Below are 19,782 nucleotides of genomic sequence, written 5' to 3' on the forward strand. Positions count from 1 at the left end.
AGTGGCTTCCACCACTGCGGAATGTCATGAAGGTCCCTGGTCCTCTTTGCCCGGGGCTGGTGCTCGGGCACCATCCATATAACACACAGAGGCTTTGTTGCGCTAACAATTGCACACAGAAACACGAAACGGTACAAAAGAGGCTTTATTACCGTGAGATGTTATTACGTCAAGTGGAGCTGTAAAATGGGGGCTCAGGAGACCTCATGGATATTTATACTACTCCTGTGGGCGGAGCTAGCCGGCAAGGGCTTACCGACAAACTATGCAGGAGCTTACCGACAAACCTGTAATAGCCGGTACTATTGTACATCCCCTAATAGAGGCACACACATATATATACAGTGGTATTACCACAGGCTTGTAACACACAGGAGACCATTGATCCCGAGTGGAGCATCGAGGCGGCGCCCGTTATTGCGCCCAGGTTTTCGGTCCCCGCCGTCTATGTCTCCATATCAGAATCAGAATCGAAGATCGCTGCATCCATCACCTCCGCGTCCTGGTGGTCCAGAAACTGAGAGTCTGGTGCCTGTGGTAATAGTGCAGGAGACTGGATCAGGGGAGCCGGGGCATCAGGGAGTAGGCTGGTTAGCATCGGAACGTGACTGCGGAGGTGGTCCACATGTCTATTTGATTTGCAGCTCTGCATCCGCACTGTATAGAAGACTGGTCCCGTCTGCTTTGGTACCGCACCCTGGATCCATGCAGCTCCGTCACCTCAATTCCTAATGTGCATATTGGCCAACGAAAAATGCCGTAGGGGTGCTCGTCTACCAGAATCCACTTCAGACCAATCCTGTCCACTGCCGACCTTCCCGCCACTGTCCAGCAGTATCTAGCTCAAGCGCGTGCGAAGGAATTACCGCATGAGTAGCTCCGACAGTGCCACCCCTGTTGTGATGTGAGGCATGGTCCAATAACAAAAAAGGAAATGGGACAGATGCGTCTGCAACCACATCTCCTGCTTGAAAGTCTGGATCGCTGCTCAGCCAACCCGTTCAAGGCCGGGTGGGATGGAGCAGTGCAGATGTGGCAAATCCCATTTGTCCTCAAAAAGCTGCCGAATTTGGCGCTGACAAACGCCATCCCATTGTCGGAAACGGAATACCATGGACACTGAACGTCTGGGGGAGTGGTTCACCCGTGGAGTGGACATCGACCATGGTAAGGAACATCAGCCCTTGGAGCTGCTCAGCAAAATCGAGATGAAGGTATGACCAGGGCCGTCCTGGCCATTCTCACAGGTAGAGGGACACTGCTGGCAGAAGCTTCTGGTGCTCCTGGCACTGGCTGCACTGTTGGGAGAGCTCCTCTATGTCGACGTCGATGCCTGTCCACCGAACGCAGCTGTGGGCCAACATCTTCATCTTAGAGACCCCGGGATGGCCACAATGGAGGTCCTGCAGAATGGAGTTGTGATCCTTTGTCGGGATCGCGGCACGTGACCCCAGAGGAGGGCATGATCCTTAATGCTGAGCTCCATTATCTTCATTGTGAAGGTCTTTAGTTGTCTGGAAAAGTGCGGTACTGACCTCCGTATAAGATGATACACCAGACACGAGCTAACTGCGGATCCATCTGGGTCCAGGCCCGGATCCGGGACGCTTTGACAAGCAACATGTCCATTAAATGCAAGGTGGCTATGTCTTTACTGACAGAGTGGCTATCGGTGGCCTGGTCGGGAGGGGAAGGCATGAGGAATCCTCATAAGGGATCCTCGCCCCAGGGCGGTGCTCCATCACAAATTCATAGGCCGCCAACAGCAATGCCCATTGCTGAATTCGCGTGGACATGGCAGGAGGAATCGCCCTGTCCTCCTGAACCAACCCCAACAAGGGTTTGTGGTCCGTCCGCACTGTAAAGGTGTGGCCAAAGACGTACTGATGGAATTTCTTTATCGCAAAACAACAGCCAAACCCTCCTTCTCAATCTGGGGGTAAATCCGCTCGGCTGCGGCGAGTGTCCGAGAAGCGAATGCGATGGGCTGTTCTATTCCGTCATCTATGTAGGGGGGTCATCCAGTATAAACGGGTCAGTAGGGTCGCGAGGTTCATGATAACTTTCCTGTAAAAAGAGTGGAGAACTGTTGGTCCGATCAGAAGAGGGGCCTGTCGGATTGCCCATACTTTGTCCTCGGCCAGGTGAAGACCGTGGCAGTCGACACGATAACCCAGGTATGTAACATCCTCGGCGTGAAATACAAACTTCTCCCTCCGAATTCGAAACGCCAGTGGCCGCTAAACGTTGGAGAACCTCACCGAGGTTCTGTAAGTGTTCCTGGTCCGTTGAATCCGGTAATCAGCACACCATCGAGGTAGACCATGATGCTCGGTAAACTCCGCAGCATGATCTCCATGACACGCTGGAATATAGAGCAGGCTGACGATACTCTAAAAGATAGCTGGGTGTGCACATCCAACTCGCGGTTCGTATTTTCCATCACACACCTTCTGGTTCCTGGACCAAGACCAGCTTTGCATAGATGTCCTCTATACGCGGGATGTGGTAGCGGTTCAAATGGGAAACGTGGTTGACCGTCATCTTGCAGTCCTCACAAAGACAAATGGAGCCACATATGGTTTCAGCACAGGCATGACTGGCGCTACCCAATCTGCGAATAATACCAAGGGGATGATGCCTAGTCGCTCCAACCAGTCGAGCTCAGCATCTACTTTTGGCCGCAGGGCGTGCGGAATCGGCCAGGGCACAGAAATAGTGTGTCTGTGCCGACTGGTCGACGCAGATTCTGGCCATGGCCCCCCATATAGTGCCCAAAACTTCTGGGAAATCTCTGGGAGCTTCACTTACACGGCTTCCGGACTATCGGGTACATGCAGGAAACCTTTTGCCAGTCAGGGCGGAGATGCTTCAACCAATATCATCCTAGCAGACTAGGGCCACTTCTGCGCACCACAACCAGGGTGAAACGAGAGGACTGCTGCCCTTATTCGGCGGGAACCGCCAAGTTACTGGCAATGGGCAATTGTTCCCCAGTATAAGTGGCCACCTTTGGCCCAGTGATGCAGTTCAATTGTTGGTATTTGTCAACATTCTCGCCCAAATAATATGTCTGCTCCCGGGGAGGGCGATTGCGCTTGGCGAGACGGTGGGAACATGGGTCCTTCTTTGGATGTCTTTCAGCCCGGTCTCGGAGGTTTCTGCGACCTGATTCCTCTGGGTTGGGAGAAAATATTCATCAGGTATCTTAGCTCCACCGACAACGGACCAGCTCTCATCGGTAACACCCCCAAAGTAGGAGGCTGGAATCTTTGGTTCTCGAAGGCCGGTTGAGGACCTCCAAACCTTACAGCCCCTTGTTCCTCGCTGGAAATGCCGATTTCGTCGTCTCTCTTCAGGTCCAAGCGTGATTCAGTCTGTAGCTGCTTTTGGGTCGTGGATCCCACAAGCCAGTCTGTCTCGCAATGTTTCTGACAAGGATGTCCTGAACTCACAGAACTCCGCGAGCTTCCTCAGCTGGGCCAAAAACTCAGGCATGGACTCCCCTTGGGTTTGGGCAGCTGTACAAAAATGGAAACGTCAAACTATTATGAGCAGCCTGGGGTTGAAATGTTCACCCACTAACGCAACCAAAGTGGCGAAAGACCATGAGCACGATTGTCCGGAAAAATTTCTAAGTATGGTTAGTGAGCAGGAACTGCCGCGAGCTTCCTGCCGCTCAGTCCATCGAGGCCGGCAACGCAATTCAACGTTAAATGGTCCACTTAACGAGGCCTCATGGGCTTCTCGCTACAAATGAAGACTCGCCAGTTTATTCACTGGGACCGCCCTCGCCAGCCCCCGCTAACAAGATCGAGCAGCATTTAAGCTGCACTTGCTCAGCCAACTCCAGCCAGCTCACATGGTGCCGAGGGGACAGAGATCTGGGGAGGCTGCGAGACACTGCGGAGGCCAGGAGGGATGTCCTGTACCTCCAAGGGTCCAGGAGAGTCAGCCTCAGGGCAGCCAGTGATGCCGGGGATGATGCATGGCAGCTGTTGAGCTCGGTGAGTGTGACCAGGAGTCCTCCAGTGCAGGAAAAAGGTCAAAAATGTTCAACAGGCAGCATGCGTGACGAGACACCAACACCCCCACCCCCCGCAAGGGAGCACACACACCCCCAACTCTTCATGCGACCCCCCCAACCCTCCCTCAAACCCCTACCCCTTCAACAACCCACCCCAACCCTCACTTCTCACCCCCCCTACACTGTGAACCATGCGTGTAGCGAACGATACCCCCTTGTATCTCCTCAGGAAAAGCTCTTCCATAATCGCCGGGAAAGGGCCCAGACTAGCGATGGGGTGCTGGACTCAAGAATCCTGACCTCTTTCAAGGAGCGTGCCCCAAAGGTGACTGGTGTGGCTGAGGACAGATCTGTCACCCCCGCAGAAGCAGACGGACGCCGCAGAGGTGAGAGACCATCAGGCTCTACCTGGAGGATCTGTTAAACGTGAGTTATTGTTGCCTTACTGACTAACCCATCCATCCCTCCCACTGACCACATGTCCATTCTCCCGCAGGTCCTCCAGCAGACAGCGCCGGCCCTCCAGGAGCATCGTAAGCCATGGGATGAGACAGGCAGCTGGCTGTCTGCACCACTGATGTGCATCCTGGGGAAACACAGAGGTAGTGGTAGAGCTAGGAGGGCAAAGCACATTGAGGATCGGTGCAGCACCATCGGGAGGGTGGGGAATTGGAAAACACATTAAACACCCTTGTGCACAAGCAGTATGTTGCCTCTGTCACTTTCTTCCGCAATGCGGGCTGACCTCCGATCCCTTGGCCCATCTCTCCAGGCATACCCCCTCCCTGAGGCACCCACCCACCCTCCGGCCGTGGACATGACGCCGGAGCTGTGTCTTATCCCCTGGGTGCTCAGATGTTGGCTGCTGCGTGTGTGGTGTTGTCTCCGCAGTGTTCAGGCATCAAGATGTGATTGTGATGCTAGGCAATGACTCCCACAAGCGCGGCCCCCAGTACATGCCCTTTGGGAAGGGTGGTGCCCTGGCACTGCTGGTGCCACAGGGGCACCCTGGAAATGTGCGTCTGGCACCATGACCGTGCCACCTGGATGCGAGCCTGGCACTGCCAAGCTGCCCAGCTGGCAGTTTGTTGCACGTGTGCGATCGGGCCGTGGTTGCACCGTGTGTGGGGGGGCCAGGGTCCCATGTTGCCTTTGGGTTGGGGTGGGGAGGAGAAAGAGGTTGGGATTCTTTTCGGGGCCACGGAGATCAGGTCGTCATTTTTAAATTGCTACAATGGGGAGTTACAGCAAACGAAGTTCCCCATTGTAAACAACAGGGCTACGTGCAGCTTCGGCCGCACGCTCCCCACTTAGGCCCCTTTTTCAAAGCGAGTCAGCAGGGCGAGTGCTGGGAAACACACGGCTAAACGCGATCGCTCGGGGACCTTGTTCCCTTTTGGGAAGAATTGTGTTCGAAGTATCAAACTCCATCACCAAGTATACCAGAAGGTAGTCAAGATGGGATTATCTCAATTCCAGTTATTTTAACCTGAGAGAGACACAGGTAGATGGAGCAATAAATAAAGTTTTGAAATGTGTAACCAACATGTTTAATGGTCAGCCCAAAGGGACTGTTTGGTTATTCTTGGAATTAAAGTGCACAGGATTCAAATGACCGTCCAGTGCACCAGTGTGGTGTAATATCTCGGGACAGAGATCAATTCATTTAATGATGGGAAATCCGACACAGACAGTCAATTGTCAAACACCAAATTGCTGATATTAATGCCTGTCTCGTGAGTTTATGCTCCATTAATGTTCAGCTGTAAGATGATGCGCTGTTATTGCTGGGGTTCGGGTCGTGGTTCCCTCCCAGACCCAACGATTTCAGCTCAATCTCCCTTTCAGTTTCTACTGTGGTCTCTCTTTCTCTCACTCCCACTCCCACTTTCCCCCTATCTGCATATATCTCCTTCTCTCTCTGTCTGCCTCCATCTCACCCTCCAGCCTCTACCTTTCCATCTCTGTCTCCCTTCAGTCTCCCCATTTCCATCTCTGTGTCTCTCGTTCTCTGGCTCCCGTCTTTCAATCTGTATCTCCCTTTTTACCTCTCTCTCTCCATCCCATCCCTGTCTTTCTATCCTAGTTGTCTCTCTTTCTCTCTTTTTCACTTCCCTCTCTTGATCTTTTTATCTCTGACTCTTATCTCTATTTGGTCAATATTGCTGAGCTCAGTGTTCTGAACTGCTGCTTTGCAATGCCACGAATGACACTGGGTGAGAGGTATTTGAAGAATTCTATTAAAACCCATGTTCTGCTGATGATTTCACTCTCTTAAAATGAAATGAAATGAAAATAAAAATCGCTTATTGTCACAAGTAGACTTCAATGAAGTTACTGTGAAAAGCCCCTAGTCGCCACATTCCGGCAGCTGTTCGGGGAGGCTGTCACAGGAATCGAACCGTGCTGCTGGCTTGTCTTGGTCTGCTTTCAAAGCCAGCGATTAGCCCTGTGAGCTAAACAGCCCCTTAAGCTCAGCAGGGTTCCTTTCAACAGCACTAATTTCAGAAGAGTGGAGGGGCAGGATTTCCTTCTTCAACTTCAGGTGCTTGAAGGGTGGGTTATGTAGTTCATTAATAACAGGGTATCTAAGAATGAGCAAAAAATGCCAACTTTGCCAGATACACCCAACATCCCGTGAATGAAATTACTGATGGGTCTAACCAACAGGAGAAGTTCAATTTTGTCTGCTACAGCGAAATGAAATTAGTCGGTGGTAAGGCAAGTTTAGAGCTTAGAACTTAGAACAGTACAGCACAGAACAGGCCCTTCGGCCCTCGGTGTTGTGCCGAGCCATGATCACCCTACTCAAACCGACGTATCCACCCTATACCCGTAACCCAACAACCCCCCCTTACATTTTAGGACATTACGGGCAATTTAGCATGGCCAATCCACCTAACCCGCACATCTTTGGACTGTGGGAGGAAACCGGAGCACCCGGAGGAAACCCACGCACACACGGGGAGGACGTGCAGACTCCACACAGACAGTGACCCAGCCGGGAATCGAACCTGGGACCCTGGAGCTGTGAAGCATTTATGCTAACCACCATGCTACCGTGCTGCCCCTAAGTCTTGTTAAATTTGTGATCTATGTTGAAATTGTTATGTATTATATTTCATATTTGTGGTAGGAATGTTATTAAAACCCCTGATTTAAAATACATACAGGCTGTGTGTCTACTAAAGCTATAATTAAGGAGTCATAAAAGGTGGGGTCATACTTGTTTACAGAGAGATGGCTAATGGGATATTGTTTTGATTGCTGGAGATTCCCTGGAGAGTAGATAATCTATGAGGGATTGTATTTAGCCCTAGCTAAGCAGTTGATGGAATGTCTTAGTTGGATACAGATTATGTAATTAATGGGAGGAGCCAGGTATTTCTGTAGTTTTGCCAAATGCTGTTAGGTTGAGCAGAAGAGTCTGACAAGACAGAAGGATCTTCAGGTAGTTCCTGAAATGCGTCTCTCTCTCCATAGATAAGGGTCTCTGTCTGCACAGATAAGCAAGTAACCTGTTTTGATAACATTAGTTATAAATGGCATTTGAACTGAATAGGGTTGCTTAATTGGAATTTGTTGTATGTGTAGATAATAAGTTCAAGTTTTTTCTTTTTATTTAAGAACTGTTTAACTGTTAATTATAAAGCAATTTCTTTTATGTTAACGTGGTTTATTCTGTGTTTAAATTAAGGTTTATTTTAACATAAAGAATACCTTTGGTCAGAATCAACACCCCTGGGGTGAAGCATCCGTTCCTCAGTTTTACTGAAAGAAAAATTGTTTGCGGTTCTCGACTGGGATTCGAACAAATGTTGGGGTCTGGTCCACTATCCTAACACATTCAAAATGGTAGGTTTGGGCCATCCATACCTTTAAAATCTGCACGGAGTCATTGCTCTTTAAGATGGTCGCAAGCTTTAGCCTGACCTCTCGCAGCTCGATACACTTCTCCTCCAGTCTCTCCAAGGCACAGTCAGCCTGCTCCAGTGCCACCTGTTCCTCGTTTTCAATGTACTTAATCACTTTGTCCTGCACCTCCTCCAGCTCCGTCTTTAACATGACAAACTTGTTGACATAGTTTGTTTGTGCCCGAGAAGCAGAGTCCTGAAATCACAGGAAACAAATCTCGTCAGCGGAATCTGCTGATATTTCCACCCCTCCTTCACCCCCAGGCCTGCTCTCTAGGTGGCTATCAGTTGTGGTTCAGTGACAGCACTTTCCCCCTCAGAGTCAGAGTAGAGCAAAGCATCGAGGCTGTCACTCTCAGTACAGTCAATGTGTCAGCAAGTGCATACTTTGGCAATTATATTGTTAAGCTTTGTTATATTGTTAAGCCTTATTAAAGGCAGGCGATGGTAATTGGCTCAAACTTCAGAAGAGTATAAATGCAGCCAGCTGGAACTGTTACAGTGGGGGAACTATAAGGAGTTTGTACTTCGGCTGAGCTGCGTGTGGAATAAACTTACCGCAGCTTGTCTTCCCTTCAGTATTACTCCTCCATCATATCCTATGACTGAATTTAACATGTTAAGGGGGTGCTTCACTGTTGGAGCGCTTGTCTTCGAGGTGAGATGATAAACCGAGTTTCTGCCCTCTTGGATGGATTTAAGAGATCCCATAGGACCCTTTAAAAGAAAAGATTTCCCCTCACGTCCTGGCCAATGTTTATCCCTCAAGCAACACCTAAAGGTGACCTCAGTACATGCATGCCAGAGTGTGTGCACAAGTCCAGGGGGATGTGCACCTGTATTTCCAAACATGTATGTTGCCGTGTGTGTATTTGTGGGCTAATTGGTGAATAGAATAACACTGGCCCTGTTCAATCCTCGTCCTCTGTCCCCATTTACGGGTTACCATCGGGCTCCAAAATAAATCTTCCTCGATTTAGAAGAGAAATGTGTGAGGAATGGTAATCATTGTTGAAACTGTACAGTCACCACCTGGAGGCTACGTATATACTGGCAGCTTTGTCACAACGGGGAATGCTTTGGTAAAAGTCACAGTGGCACGATAAGAAAAATCTTCATACAAGCACATCACCTGATACCTGCTCCAATTACAACTCAGTCGAGTAAGCTGCCTGCAACTTTAGAAATGAAATGAAAATCGCTTATTGTCACGAGTAGGCTTCAATGAAGTTACTGTGAAAAGCCCCTAGTCGCCACATTCCGGCGCCTGTCCGGGGAGGCTGGTACGGGAATCGAACCGTGCTGCTGGCCTGCTTGGTCTGCTTTAAAAGCCAGCGATTTAGCCGAGTGAGCTAAACCAACCAGAAACACTTCATTGCAATGTTCCCAAAGCGTTTGCCAATGAGACCCTCCATTAACAATTTAAAATTAACATGACCCCAGATGTCAGCAATAACAAAGCAGCAAAAAAGCAGTTGTTCGATCAACATTTAAACAGACATCATGGGTGGGATTCTCCAATAATGGGGCTATGTCCCCATGCCCGCGAAAAAATGCATGCGAATCACTCTGGACTTACCTGGAGAAAGTCCAGCGTGATTCTCCGATTTGCAGGGAGCTAGCAGGACCCCAGAGTGCTCCTCGCAGCTCCGGCTGCCAATACGGGGCATTGCAATTCCAGTCAGGGGTCCGCGCATGCGCAGGCCGTCAGCCTGTGTCGGCCACCCCGCGCGACATGGCCGACCAACACGACAGACCGGCACCAAGAAATAAGCCCCACTCAGCGCGCGCCCGCGTATCGGTGGCCCCCGGTCGATAGCCTGGCCATTCTGGAGGGCCCCCCAACCCTCGGTGAATTATCCCTCTGCCCTCCCCCAGGGCGGCCGCTGACTGAGTCCACAGCCACCATGCCAAATGCCCACCGGGTGGAACCATGAGAGAACCACATCGGCGGGAACTTGGCCAGCTGCACTTGGAGAATCGCTGCGGGGCCTCTTTCAACGGCCCCCGACTGGCGCCGCGTCGGCCGCGCGAGCCCGATTGGCGGTGATTCTCCAGGGACCGGAGAATGGCGGGAGGGGCGTCGGACACGATCTCGGGTTTGACACCCATTCTGCGCCCTCGCGCCGAGTGCGATTTTGGCACAGAGAATCATATATAAATATGAAAATCTGGGTTTTAAAGTACTTTGTAAAAGTACAAATTTCTATGTAACTGATGCCCTATCAATTACCACAAAGATGAGAATAATGGAACAATCGAGGCTTTATTGAGCAAGATGTTGTGCCTCCTGTAGCTGGAACCAGAATGGCTGCAGCACAGGAGAGCACACACTTTTAGACGCCGCCTACTGGGCGGAGCCAGCAGGCAGAGATTTACCCTTGTACCTCTAATATACGGGCAGTGCCGTAATACATGTAATATACTACTAGTAGTGACTACCAAAGTACCCATGGAGGACGTATCAAAGTAATCCACATTCACCAATTACAAAAGGCTTAGTGAAACACGTCACCCTCCCCCCCACTCACACGCATTATAACAAATTCCTCCACCTATAACATCAACCTCCTCCCCCCACAGTCCCTCCCCCCGACACACACAAAAATCAGCCCTATCGCCCCTCGCACACAGAAATCGGTCTCTGCTCCCCCCACCTCACACAGTAATCAGCCCCTATCCCCCCTCACACAGTAATCAGCCCCTATCCCCCCCTCACACAGTAATCAGCCCCTACCCCCCCCCCACACACAGTAATCAGCCCCTATCCCCACCTCACACAGTAATCAGCCCCTATCCCCCCCCACACAGTAATCAGCCCCTATCCCCCTCACACAGTAATCAGCCCCTATCCCCCCTCACACACAGTAATCCGCCCCTATCCCCCCTCACACAGTAATCAGCCCCTATCCCCACCTCACACAGTAATCAGCCCCTATCCCCACCTCACACAGTAATCAGCCCCTATCCCCACCTCACACAGTAATCAGCCCCTATCCCCCCCTCACACACAGTAATCAGCCCCTATCCCCCCTCACACACAGTAATCAGCCCCTATCCCCCCTCACACAGTAATCAGCCCCTATCCCCACCTCACACAGTAATCAGCCCCTATCCCCACCTCACACAGTAACCAGCCCCTATCCCCCCCTCACACACAGTAATCAGCCCCTATCCCCCCTCACACACAGTAATCAGCCCCTATCCCCCCTCACACAGTAATCAGCCCCTATCCCCCCTCACACAGTAATCAGCCCCTATCCCCTCCTTACATAGTAATCAGCCCCTATCCCCCCCCTCACACACAGTAATCAGCCCCTATCCCCCCTCACACACAGTAATCAGCCCCATCTCCCCCTCACACAGTAATCAGCCCCTATCCCCCCTCACACACAGTAATCAGCCCCTATACCCCCCTCACACAGTAATCAGCCCCTATCCCCCCTCACACACAGTAATCAGCTGCTACCTCCCCCCCTCACACACAGTAATCAGCCCCTACCCCCCCCCCACTCAGTAATCAGCCCCTATCCCCCGCCCCCTCCCCCACACACAGTAAGCAATCCCTCCCCCCCCCCCCCCCCGCCTCACACACAATAATCAGCAGCTAACCACACCACACAAGTGTCTCTTCTCCACAGTTGCCATTTGGAGAAGAGGGAGCTCCCAAACACTGTCTCTACGACCCTATTAGGGGTTGTGAATCACAGTTTGGGAAGCCCCATCTTAATGGCTGTCTGAATGTCACCCTGGCCTCCTCGGACCTGGATGTGGTGAGTTTGGGACTGCACACTAAGAACTTAGTCAGTGCCACAGCTAAAATGGCAGGGGCTTTCTGCCAATACCATCGGGGGCCATCGCCATTTTAATTAGGAACACCCCCCCACCCCTCCCCCGCCACCCACTTCTCTGGGACAGGCGACCTGTACTTTGCCTAGAAACCTGGTGTGGTGAATGTAATATATATATGTATATATGATCATTCACACTGTCTTTGTAAGCGCAGTAGCGCTATCCTACCACTAGGGGGGAGTAGCTCTGGGAGTACTCAGGAACTTGTACTGGTCTCCATCCTTGGCTCCGCCCACGACTCCTCCCCCTAGTGCAGCTGCATAAATACCCTTGTCCAGAGTCAGCCTGAGTTCACTAAGAGTTCATCAACGGGTAACAGGCTGGCTCTGAAGTAAGTCGATTAAAGCCTAGATTCATATCGGAAACACGTGTCTGGTGAATTGATGGTTCCATCACTTTAATCGACTTAAGAACAGTAAAGATCGATTATGGAATCGGCCCTCAAGCCTGGACGCCTGGAACTCGACCCGCAGGATGCAGAGGCTAAAGAAATCTTCTCCCACTGGATCCGGTGCTTCATGGCCTACCTGGCAGAAGCGGGCACAGCCGAAACGACAGAGGATCAGAAGCTAAGTCTACTGCACGCGAGGGTGAGCCACAGAATCTCTACGCAACTAAACTCGGCCAGTTCATATACTGCGGCGCTAGCAGTTCTCGATAAAATTTATGTAAGGCCTATTAATGAAGTTTGCGCTCGCCATGTGTTCACAACTCTCTGCCAGCAGCCTACGGAATCACTCGCCGAATTCCGAAGAGAACTTAATTTGTCCAATGACTATAATTACCAAGCGGTTACCGCGGCTGAACACAGGGAATTGGCGGTACGCGATGTTTTTGTAGCGGGCCTCAGGTCTAACTAGTGCGCCAACGATTGCTGGAAAAGGGGGCCCAGGACTTAGAGACGACTGTGGAAGCTGCTACCACGATGGAGGTCTCCTTCCGCAGCCTTAACTCATTCCCTGCGGACCCCGCGACCCAATCACAGGGCCCCCGACCAGCTACTCCCCCAGGCCTGTGCTATGCGGCCGCCCAGCCACCATGCTGCCCCAGCCAGCCACTATGCTGCTCCAGCCAGCCACTAAGCTGCTCCAGCCTGCCATTTCTGCGGCCAGAACCAGCACCCGCGGCAGCACTGCCCGGCCCGCAACGTGACCTGCAGCAGCTGCGGGCGAAAAGGCCATTACGCAAGAGTGTGCCTCGCTAAAAGGGCCCCAGCTTCCAACTCTCCAGCGACTCGAAGTAATCGCTCCCCTCACTCGCAGGCCCGCGGGGCCCGAAACGCTGCGGCCTATGCCCCGACTCCGCCCCCTCCAGCCACGTGCGATCCACGGGGGCCGCCATCTTGGAAAACCTCCACCACGTGGCCGGCCACGTGCGACTCATGGGGGCCGCCATCTTGGATGCCATCTTCCTCGCCGCCCGCCACGTGCGATCCAGGGCCCGATCGGCATCTCCGCGCTCAGACAACTCTGCGGAAGAATTCGAATTCGACTATGAACTCAGAGGGCAGTCATCACGGGGCCACTCCAGCACAGCTGAGCCGACGACTACCCGCAACTCAGCGCGGTCACCCTGGACCAATCATGACCAAAGAATCTACGAAACTCGATGGCAGAGGTCCATATCAATGGGTACAAAACTCCATGCCTCTTCGGGAGCACTGAGAGCTTCATACATCCAGACCTGGTAAGACGCTGTTCGCTCCCCGTTTTCCCCGTGCAGCAAACTATCTCGCTTGCTTCAGGCTCCCATTCGGTCCAGATCCAGGGACGCACCGGCGCGACACTCACAATCTGAGGCGCTAGCTACTCGAAATTCAAACTCTACCTTTTGCCCGAACTCTGCGCGCCACTCTTATTAGGCCTAGGCTTCCAATGTAACCTCAAGAGCCTCACCCTCAGCTTCGGAGGGCCCCTGCCCCACTCACTATTTGCAGCCTCGCTATGCTGCGAATCCCCCCCCCTCCTCTCTTCACCAATCTCACAAAGGACTGTAAACCCGTAGCCACTCGTAGCAGGCAGTATAGCCTGCAGAATAGGGTATTTATCAGAGAAGAGGTCCGAAGGCTACTCAGTGAGGGGGTTATAGAGGCCAGCAATAGTCCCTGGAGAGCTCAGGTGGTGGTCGTTAAGACTGGGGAAAAATTCTGTGTGGTGGTCAACTACAGTCAGACTATAAATAGATTTACACTCCTAGACGCGTATCCCCTCCCCAGGATTGCAGACATGGTAAACCAGATCGGCCAGTACCGGCTCTTTTCCACGGTGGATCTGAAGTCTGCATACCACCAGCTCCCAATCCGCCCGGAGGACCGCCACTACACGGCATTCGAGGCCGATGGCCGCCTCTTCCATTTCCTCCAGGTCCCTTTTGGCGTCACTAATGGGGTCTCGGTGTTCCAATGAGCAATGGACCGAATGGTGGACCAGATCGGGCTGCGGGCCATGTTTCCATACTTGGACAATGTCACCATCTGCGGCTATGACCAGCAGGACCACGACGCCAACCTCCACTGTTTTCTCCAGACGGCACAGAAACTGAATCTCACATACAACAAGGAGAAATGCGTTTTCCGCACAACCAGACTAGCCATCCTCGGCTATGTCGCGGAAAACGGAGTCCTGGGCCCAGACCTGAACCGTATGCACCCCCTCTAAGAACTCCCCCACCCCCATTGCCCCAAGGCCCTCAAACGGTGCTTGGGCTTCTTTTCCTACTACCCAGTGGGTCCCTCAATATGCGAACAAAGCCCGCCCACTCTTTAGGGCCACATGATTTCCCCTGTCAGCCGAGGCACGCCAGGCCTTCGACGGCATCAAGGAGGACATCGCCAAAGCGGTCATGTGGGCGGTGGATGAATCCACCCCATTTCAGGTAGAGAGCGACGCCTCAGAGGTCGCTCTTGCAGCCAGATTAAATCAGGCAGGGAGACCAGTTGCATTTTTCTCCCGTACCCTCTCCGCTTCAGAACTCCGACACTCTTCAGTCGAGAAAGAAGCACAAGCCATCGTGGAGGCTATCCGTTACTGGAGGTACTACCTCGCAGGTAGGAGGTTCACCCTCATCACCGGCCAAAGATCGGTTGCCTTCATGTTCGACAACTCGCAAAGGGGCAAAGTTAAAAACGACAAAATTCTGAGGTGGAGGATCGAACTCTCCACCTACAATTACGATATCAAATATCGACCCGGGAAGCTCAACGAGCCTCCGGATGCCCTATCCCGCGGGACATGCGCCAGCGCGCAGATCGACCGATTAAAAGTCATCCACAATTACCTCTGCCACCCGGGGGTCACCCGCCTCGCCCACTACATCAGAGCCCGAAACCTGCCTTTCTCCAACGAGGAGGTAAAAGCGGTCACCAGGGACTGCCCGATCTGTGCGGAGTGCAAACCGCACTTCTATAGACCAGACAGGGCCCACCTGGTCAAGGCTTCTAGGCCCTTTGAACGCCTCGCGATTGATTTCAAAGGTCCACTCCCCTCAACTAACAAGAACGTTTACTTTTTAAACATAGAACATAGAACATAGTCGTAGACGAGTTCTCCCGTTTCCCATTCGCTATCTCGTGCCCCGACATGACCTCCCACACAGTCATTAGGGCCCTGCATAGCATCTTCACCCTGTTTGGTTTCCCCATCTACGTACACAGCGACCGGGGTTCGTCCTTCATGAGTGACGAGGTGCGTCAGTACCTGCTCGACAAGGGCATTGCCTCGAGCAGGACTACCAGCTACAACCCGAGGAGAAACGGGCAGGTGGAGAGGGAGAACGCAACGGTCTGGAAAACCGTCCTGCTACCCTCCAGTCTAGAAAGCTCCAAGTCTCCCAGTGGCAGGAAGTCACGGCTCGCTATTAGGTCCCTTTTGTGCACAGCGACCAACCAGACCCCTCACGAGAGGCTCTTCATTTTTTCCAGGGGCACTACCACGGGGGTCTCACTTCCAGCATGGCTGATGACGCCGGGCCCCGTACTTCTGAGGAAACACGTCAGGGCACACAAAACCGACCCCCTTGTTGAAAAGGTGTGCTTGCTCCACTCCAACCCCCAGTACACATTCGTCGAGTTCCCTGACGGCCGTCAGGAAACGGTATCCCTCCGGGATCTGGCACCCGCCGAATCCAGCGCCCCCTCTACCCCCACAGAAGGACCTCTCACCCTACATCCCATGCTGCCGCCCCCTCACGCTCCCGAGCCCGCTCCACCAGTTCCGCGCACCCGCGCCGGCCAGTCCCCAGCGCCTCCAGTCCCCGGTCGAACCAGGAGTGTATGAAGCTCGGATACAACCCTCCCTGGAGTCCGCCATCGTACCCCAGCACACAACACCCATCCAGCCACCGCAAGAGGCTGCAACCACAGTGCTCCGCAGATCACAACGGACAATTCGACCACCGAACGTTGTAGGCCACCACCCCCGCCGGATTTTTTGCAGGTGGTGAATATGGTGAATGTAATATATATATGTATATATGATAATTCACACTGTCTTTGTAAGCGCAGTAGCGCTATCCTACCACTAGGGGGAGTAGCTCTGGGAGTACTCAGGAACTTGTACTGGGCTCCACCTTTGGCTCCACCCACGACTCCTCCCCCTAGTGCAGCTGTATAAATACCCTTGTCCAGAGTCAGCCTGAGTTCACTAAGAGTTCATCAACGGGCAACAGAAGTAAGTCGATTAAAGCCTAGATTCATATCGGAAACACGTGTCTGGTGAATTGATGGTTCCATCACCTGATTTTGTATTTATTCATTGGGAAGCAGGTATCGCTGGCTGGGCCAGCATTATTGCCCATCCCTGGTAGTACTAGCGCTTGAGGCAGGATTGTATGTAGACTGCAGTGTAAACCCACAACTCTCACCATCTTTTTTTCTATAAATTTGGAGTACCCAATTTTTTTTTTTCCAATTAAGGGGCAATTTAGCATGGCTAATGCATCTGACCTGCACATCTTTTGGGTTGTGGGGGTGAAATCCACACAGACACTGGGAGAATGTGAAAACTCCACACAGACATTGACCCAGGGCCGGGATTTGAACCCAGGTCCTCAGCGCCCAGTGCTAACCACTGCGCCACCGTGCTGCCCTAACTCTCACCATCTTAACCTCATCCCTCATGGTTTCTGCTGGGCGGGGGCATTAAAATGTCCTCTATAAGGTGGGATGGTGAATGCAGCTGCCTCCCAGTATGGGTGACTAATCTATCAAACTGAGCAGTGGCGCTGACTGGGTACAAATATTTTCCCTACTTAGGATGAGGCAGCTGAGTAAATATGGCAGCCGTCGCCATATTTAGCACAGTGACTACATTCTTTCTGAAGATCAGCAGAGCAAGCATAAGGCAGGCCCGATGGCTGCAAATGGAAAGCTGACAGCAGCTGTGAGTCAGATAGCAAGAATAAGTGGCCTTAAATTTGGGCAGTGTCTCACATTCACTGAAGCACTTTGACGCACAACAATTACTCCTGTGTAGGCAGCTATCTTCAACACAGCACGATCACAGAGACCGGCTGTTTCACTTTAATTATAATTCATTCTTGGGATGTGGGTGCAACATGCCACACCTGGCAAGGCCGACATTTAGTGTGTGTCAATTGAGTGGTTTACTAGGACACTTCAGAGGGCAGCTAACAATTAATCACATTGGTGCGGGACTGGAGTCACAGATAAGCAGAGCAGAGCAGGTTTCCCTCCTTAAGCATGAACCAGTTGGGTTTTTATGACAAGCTCATGGTCACTTTTACAGACACCAGTTTTTGTCTCATAGAACATAGAACAGTACAGCACAGAACAGGCCCTTCGGCCCTCGATGTTGTGCCGAGCCATGATCACCCTACTCAAACCCACGTATCCACCCAACAACCCCCCCCCCCTAACCTTACCTTACCTTTTTAGGACACTACGGGCAATTTAGCATGGCCAATCCACCTAACCCGCACATCTTTGGACTGTGGGAGGAAACCGGAGCACCCGGAGGAAACCCACGCACACACGGGGAGGACGTGCAGACTCCGCACAGACAGTGACCCAGCCGGGAATCGAACCTGGGACCCTGGAGCTGTGAAGCATTTATGCTAACCACCATGCTACCGTGTTGTCTCCTAATTCTTTTTTTCTGTACTGCACTTAACTTCTCAAACTTTCTTGGTGAAACTGTGAACTGGCAACAGGGTTGCTGGTCATAATGACTACAGCCTGTGCCTCTGTATTGGTTGGCCTGCTCGCCTTTAGCATCTATCTGAACTGGCAGACTGGGCATTGGGTTAACATCTCATTTAAAAGTCAGCACCTCTGACAGTGCAGCACTCCCTCAGTGCCAGCCAAGATAATGGACAAGGAGTAACTCCTCTGCTCTTCAAGATGGTGCTGTGCGATCTTTTGCATCCACTTGAGAGAATATTGGTTAGTAATTGCTGGATTGTCAAAATCAATGGAAGGTAAAATCACGGCAGTTTAGAATTGGTGCCCCACTCGATCACAGTGGTTAGCATTGTTGCCTCACAACGCCAGGGACCTGGGTTCAATCCCGGCATTGGGTGACTGTCTCTGTGACGTTTGCACATTCTGAAATTCTCTAATTTCCCTTCTTGTGAGGTGCTTCGTTGGCCTTCTCTGGTTCTCTCAGGGCTCTCCTTCTGGAATCTTCTTCTACCCATGTTCTGGGGTCTTCTATTGCCCATCTATTGCCCTTCGGGGGTATTTCATTGCCCTCCTTCTGGGGTCTTCTTTTACCCTCTCTTTGAGGTCTTCGTTTCCTCTCCTCGAGTTCTTCATTGTCTCCAGCAGGGTAGCATGGTGGTTAGCATAAATGCTTCACAGCTCCAGGGTCCCAGGTTCGATTCCCGGCTGGGTCACTGTCTGTGTGGAGTCTGCACGTCCTCCCCCTGTGTGCGTGGGTTTCCTCCGGGTGCTCCGGTTTCCTCCCACAGTCCAAAGATGTGCGGGTTAGGTGGATTGGCCATGCTAAATTGCCCGTAGTGTCCTAAAAAAAGTAAGGTTAATGGGGGGGGTTGTTGGGTTACGGGTATAGGGTGGATACGTGGGTTTGAGTAGGGTGATCATGGCTCGGCACAACATTGAGGGCCGAAGGGGCTGTACTGTTCTATGTTCCTCTGTGGTCTTCCGTTGCCTATGGACCTTTTTAGATAGTTGCCCTCTAACTGGGGTCTTCTCTAATTTTTCTGCGTATAGCCTTTTTTTTCTTTGTGGTTACTGCTTTAAGTGAATTGCCGCTTTAAATGCATTATCACTTGTATTGTATAAATGTATTGTCACTTTAAGGCTGTCAGCTGTCAGCTTTTGGCTTTCTCTCTGTTTTTGGTGCGAACATGGCTGCTCTTTTTTGAACTTTTAAAACTTCCATTCTTACTGAAGGAAGGTCATTCAGTGATCTCTGGATGTTTTTCTTCTTTTGACCGTTTGGAGAGTCAATGGGCCGGATTCTCCGCCCCCCGCTGGGTCGGAGAATCCCCGGGGCCGGCGTCAATCCCGCCCCTGCCGTGTCCCGAATTCTCCGCCCCTCGGGAGTCGGCGGGGGCGGGAATTGCGCCGCACCGGTCAGCGGGCCCCCCGCGGCGATTCTCCTGCCCGCGATGGGCCGAAGTCCCGCTGCTGACAGGCCTCTCCCACCGGCGTGGAATAAACCACCTACCTGACCGGCGGGATTGGCGGCGTGGGCGGGCTCCGGGGTCCTGGGGGGAGGCGCAGGGCGATCTGACCCCGGGGGGTGCCCCCACCGTGGCCTGGCCCACGATCGGGGCCCACCGATCGGCGGGCGGGCCTGTGCTGTGGGGGCACTCTTTTTCATGGCGGAGGCGGAAGAGGCCCCTTCCCCAACGCATGCGCCGGTATGACATCAGCAGCCGCTGACGCACCGGCGCATGCAAGGACTTACGCCGGCCGGCAAAGTCCTTTCGGCCCCGGATGGCGTGGCGCCAAAGGCTGTTCACGCCAGCCGGCGAAGTGGGAACCACTCCGGCGCGGGCCTAGCC

The 19,782-nt window shown here is 52.4% G+C and overlaps 1 protein-coding gene across 1 annotated transcript in view; it reads right to left on the minus strand.

Moving 5' to 3' along the window:
* The window catches only part of LOC119953700 (tripartite motif-containing protein 65-like), a 64,739-nt gene that overhangs the window by 25,575 nt on the left and 19,382 nt on the right, over positions 1-19,782 (minus strand). Inside the window, exon 3 of the mRNA XM_038778247.1 lies at positions 7,904-8,137. Within this exon, the coding sequence (XP_038634175.1) occupies positions 7,904-8,137 (234 nt within the window). The remainder of the gene's footprint in view (positions 1-7,903; positions 8,138-19,782) is intronic.

The sequence above is a fragment of the Scyliorhinus canicula genome, chromosome 18 (genome assembly GCF_902713615.1).
Source record: "Scyliorhinus canicula chromosome 18, sScyCan1.1, whole genome shotgun sequence".
Classification (NCBI taxonomy): Eukaryota; Metazoa; Chordata; class Chondrichthyes; order Carcharhiniformes; family Scyliorhinidae; genus Scyliorhinus; species Scyliorhinus canicula.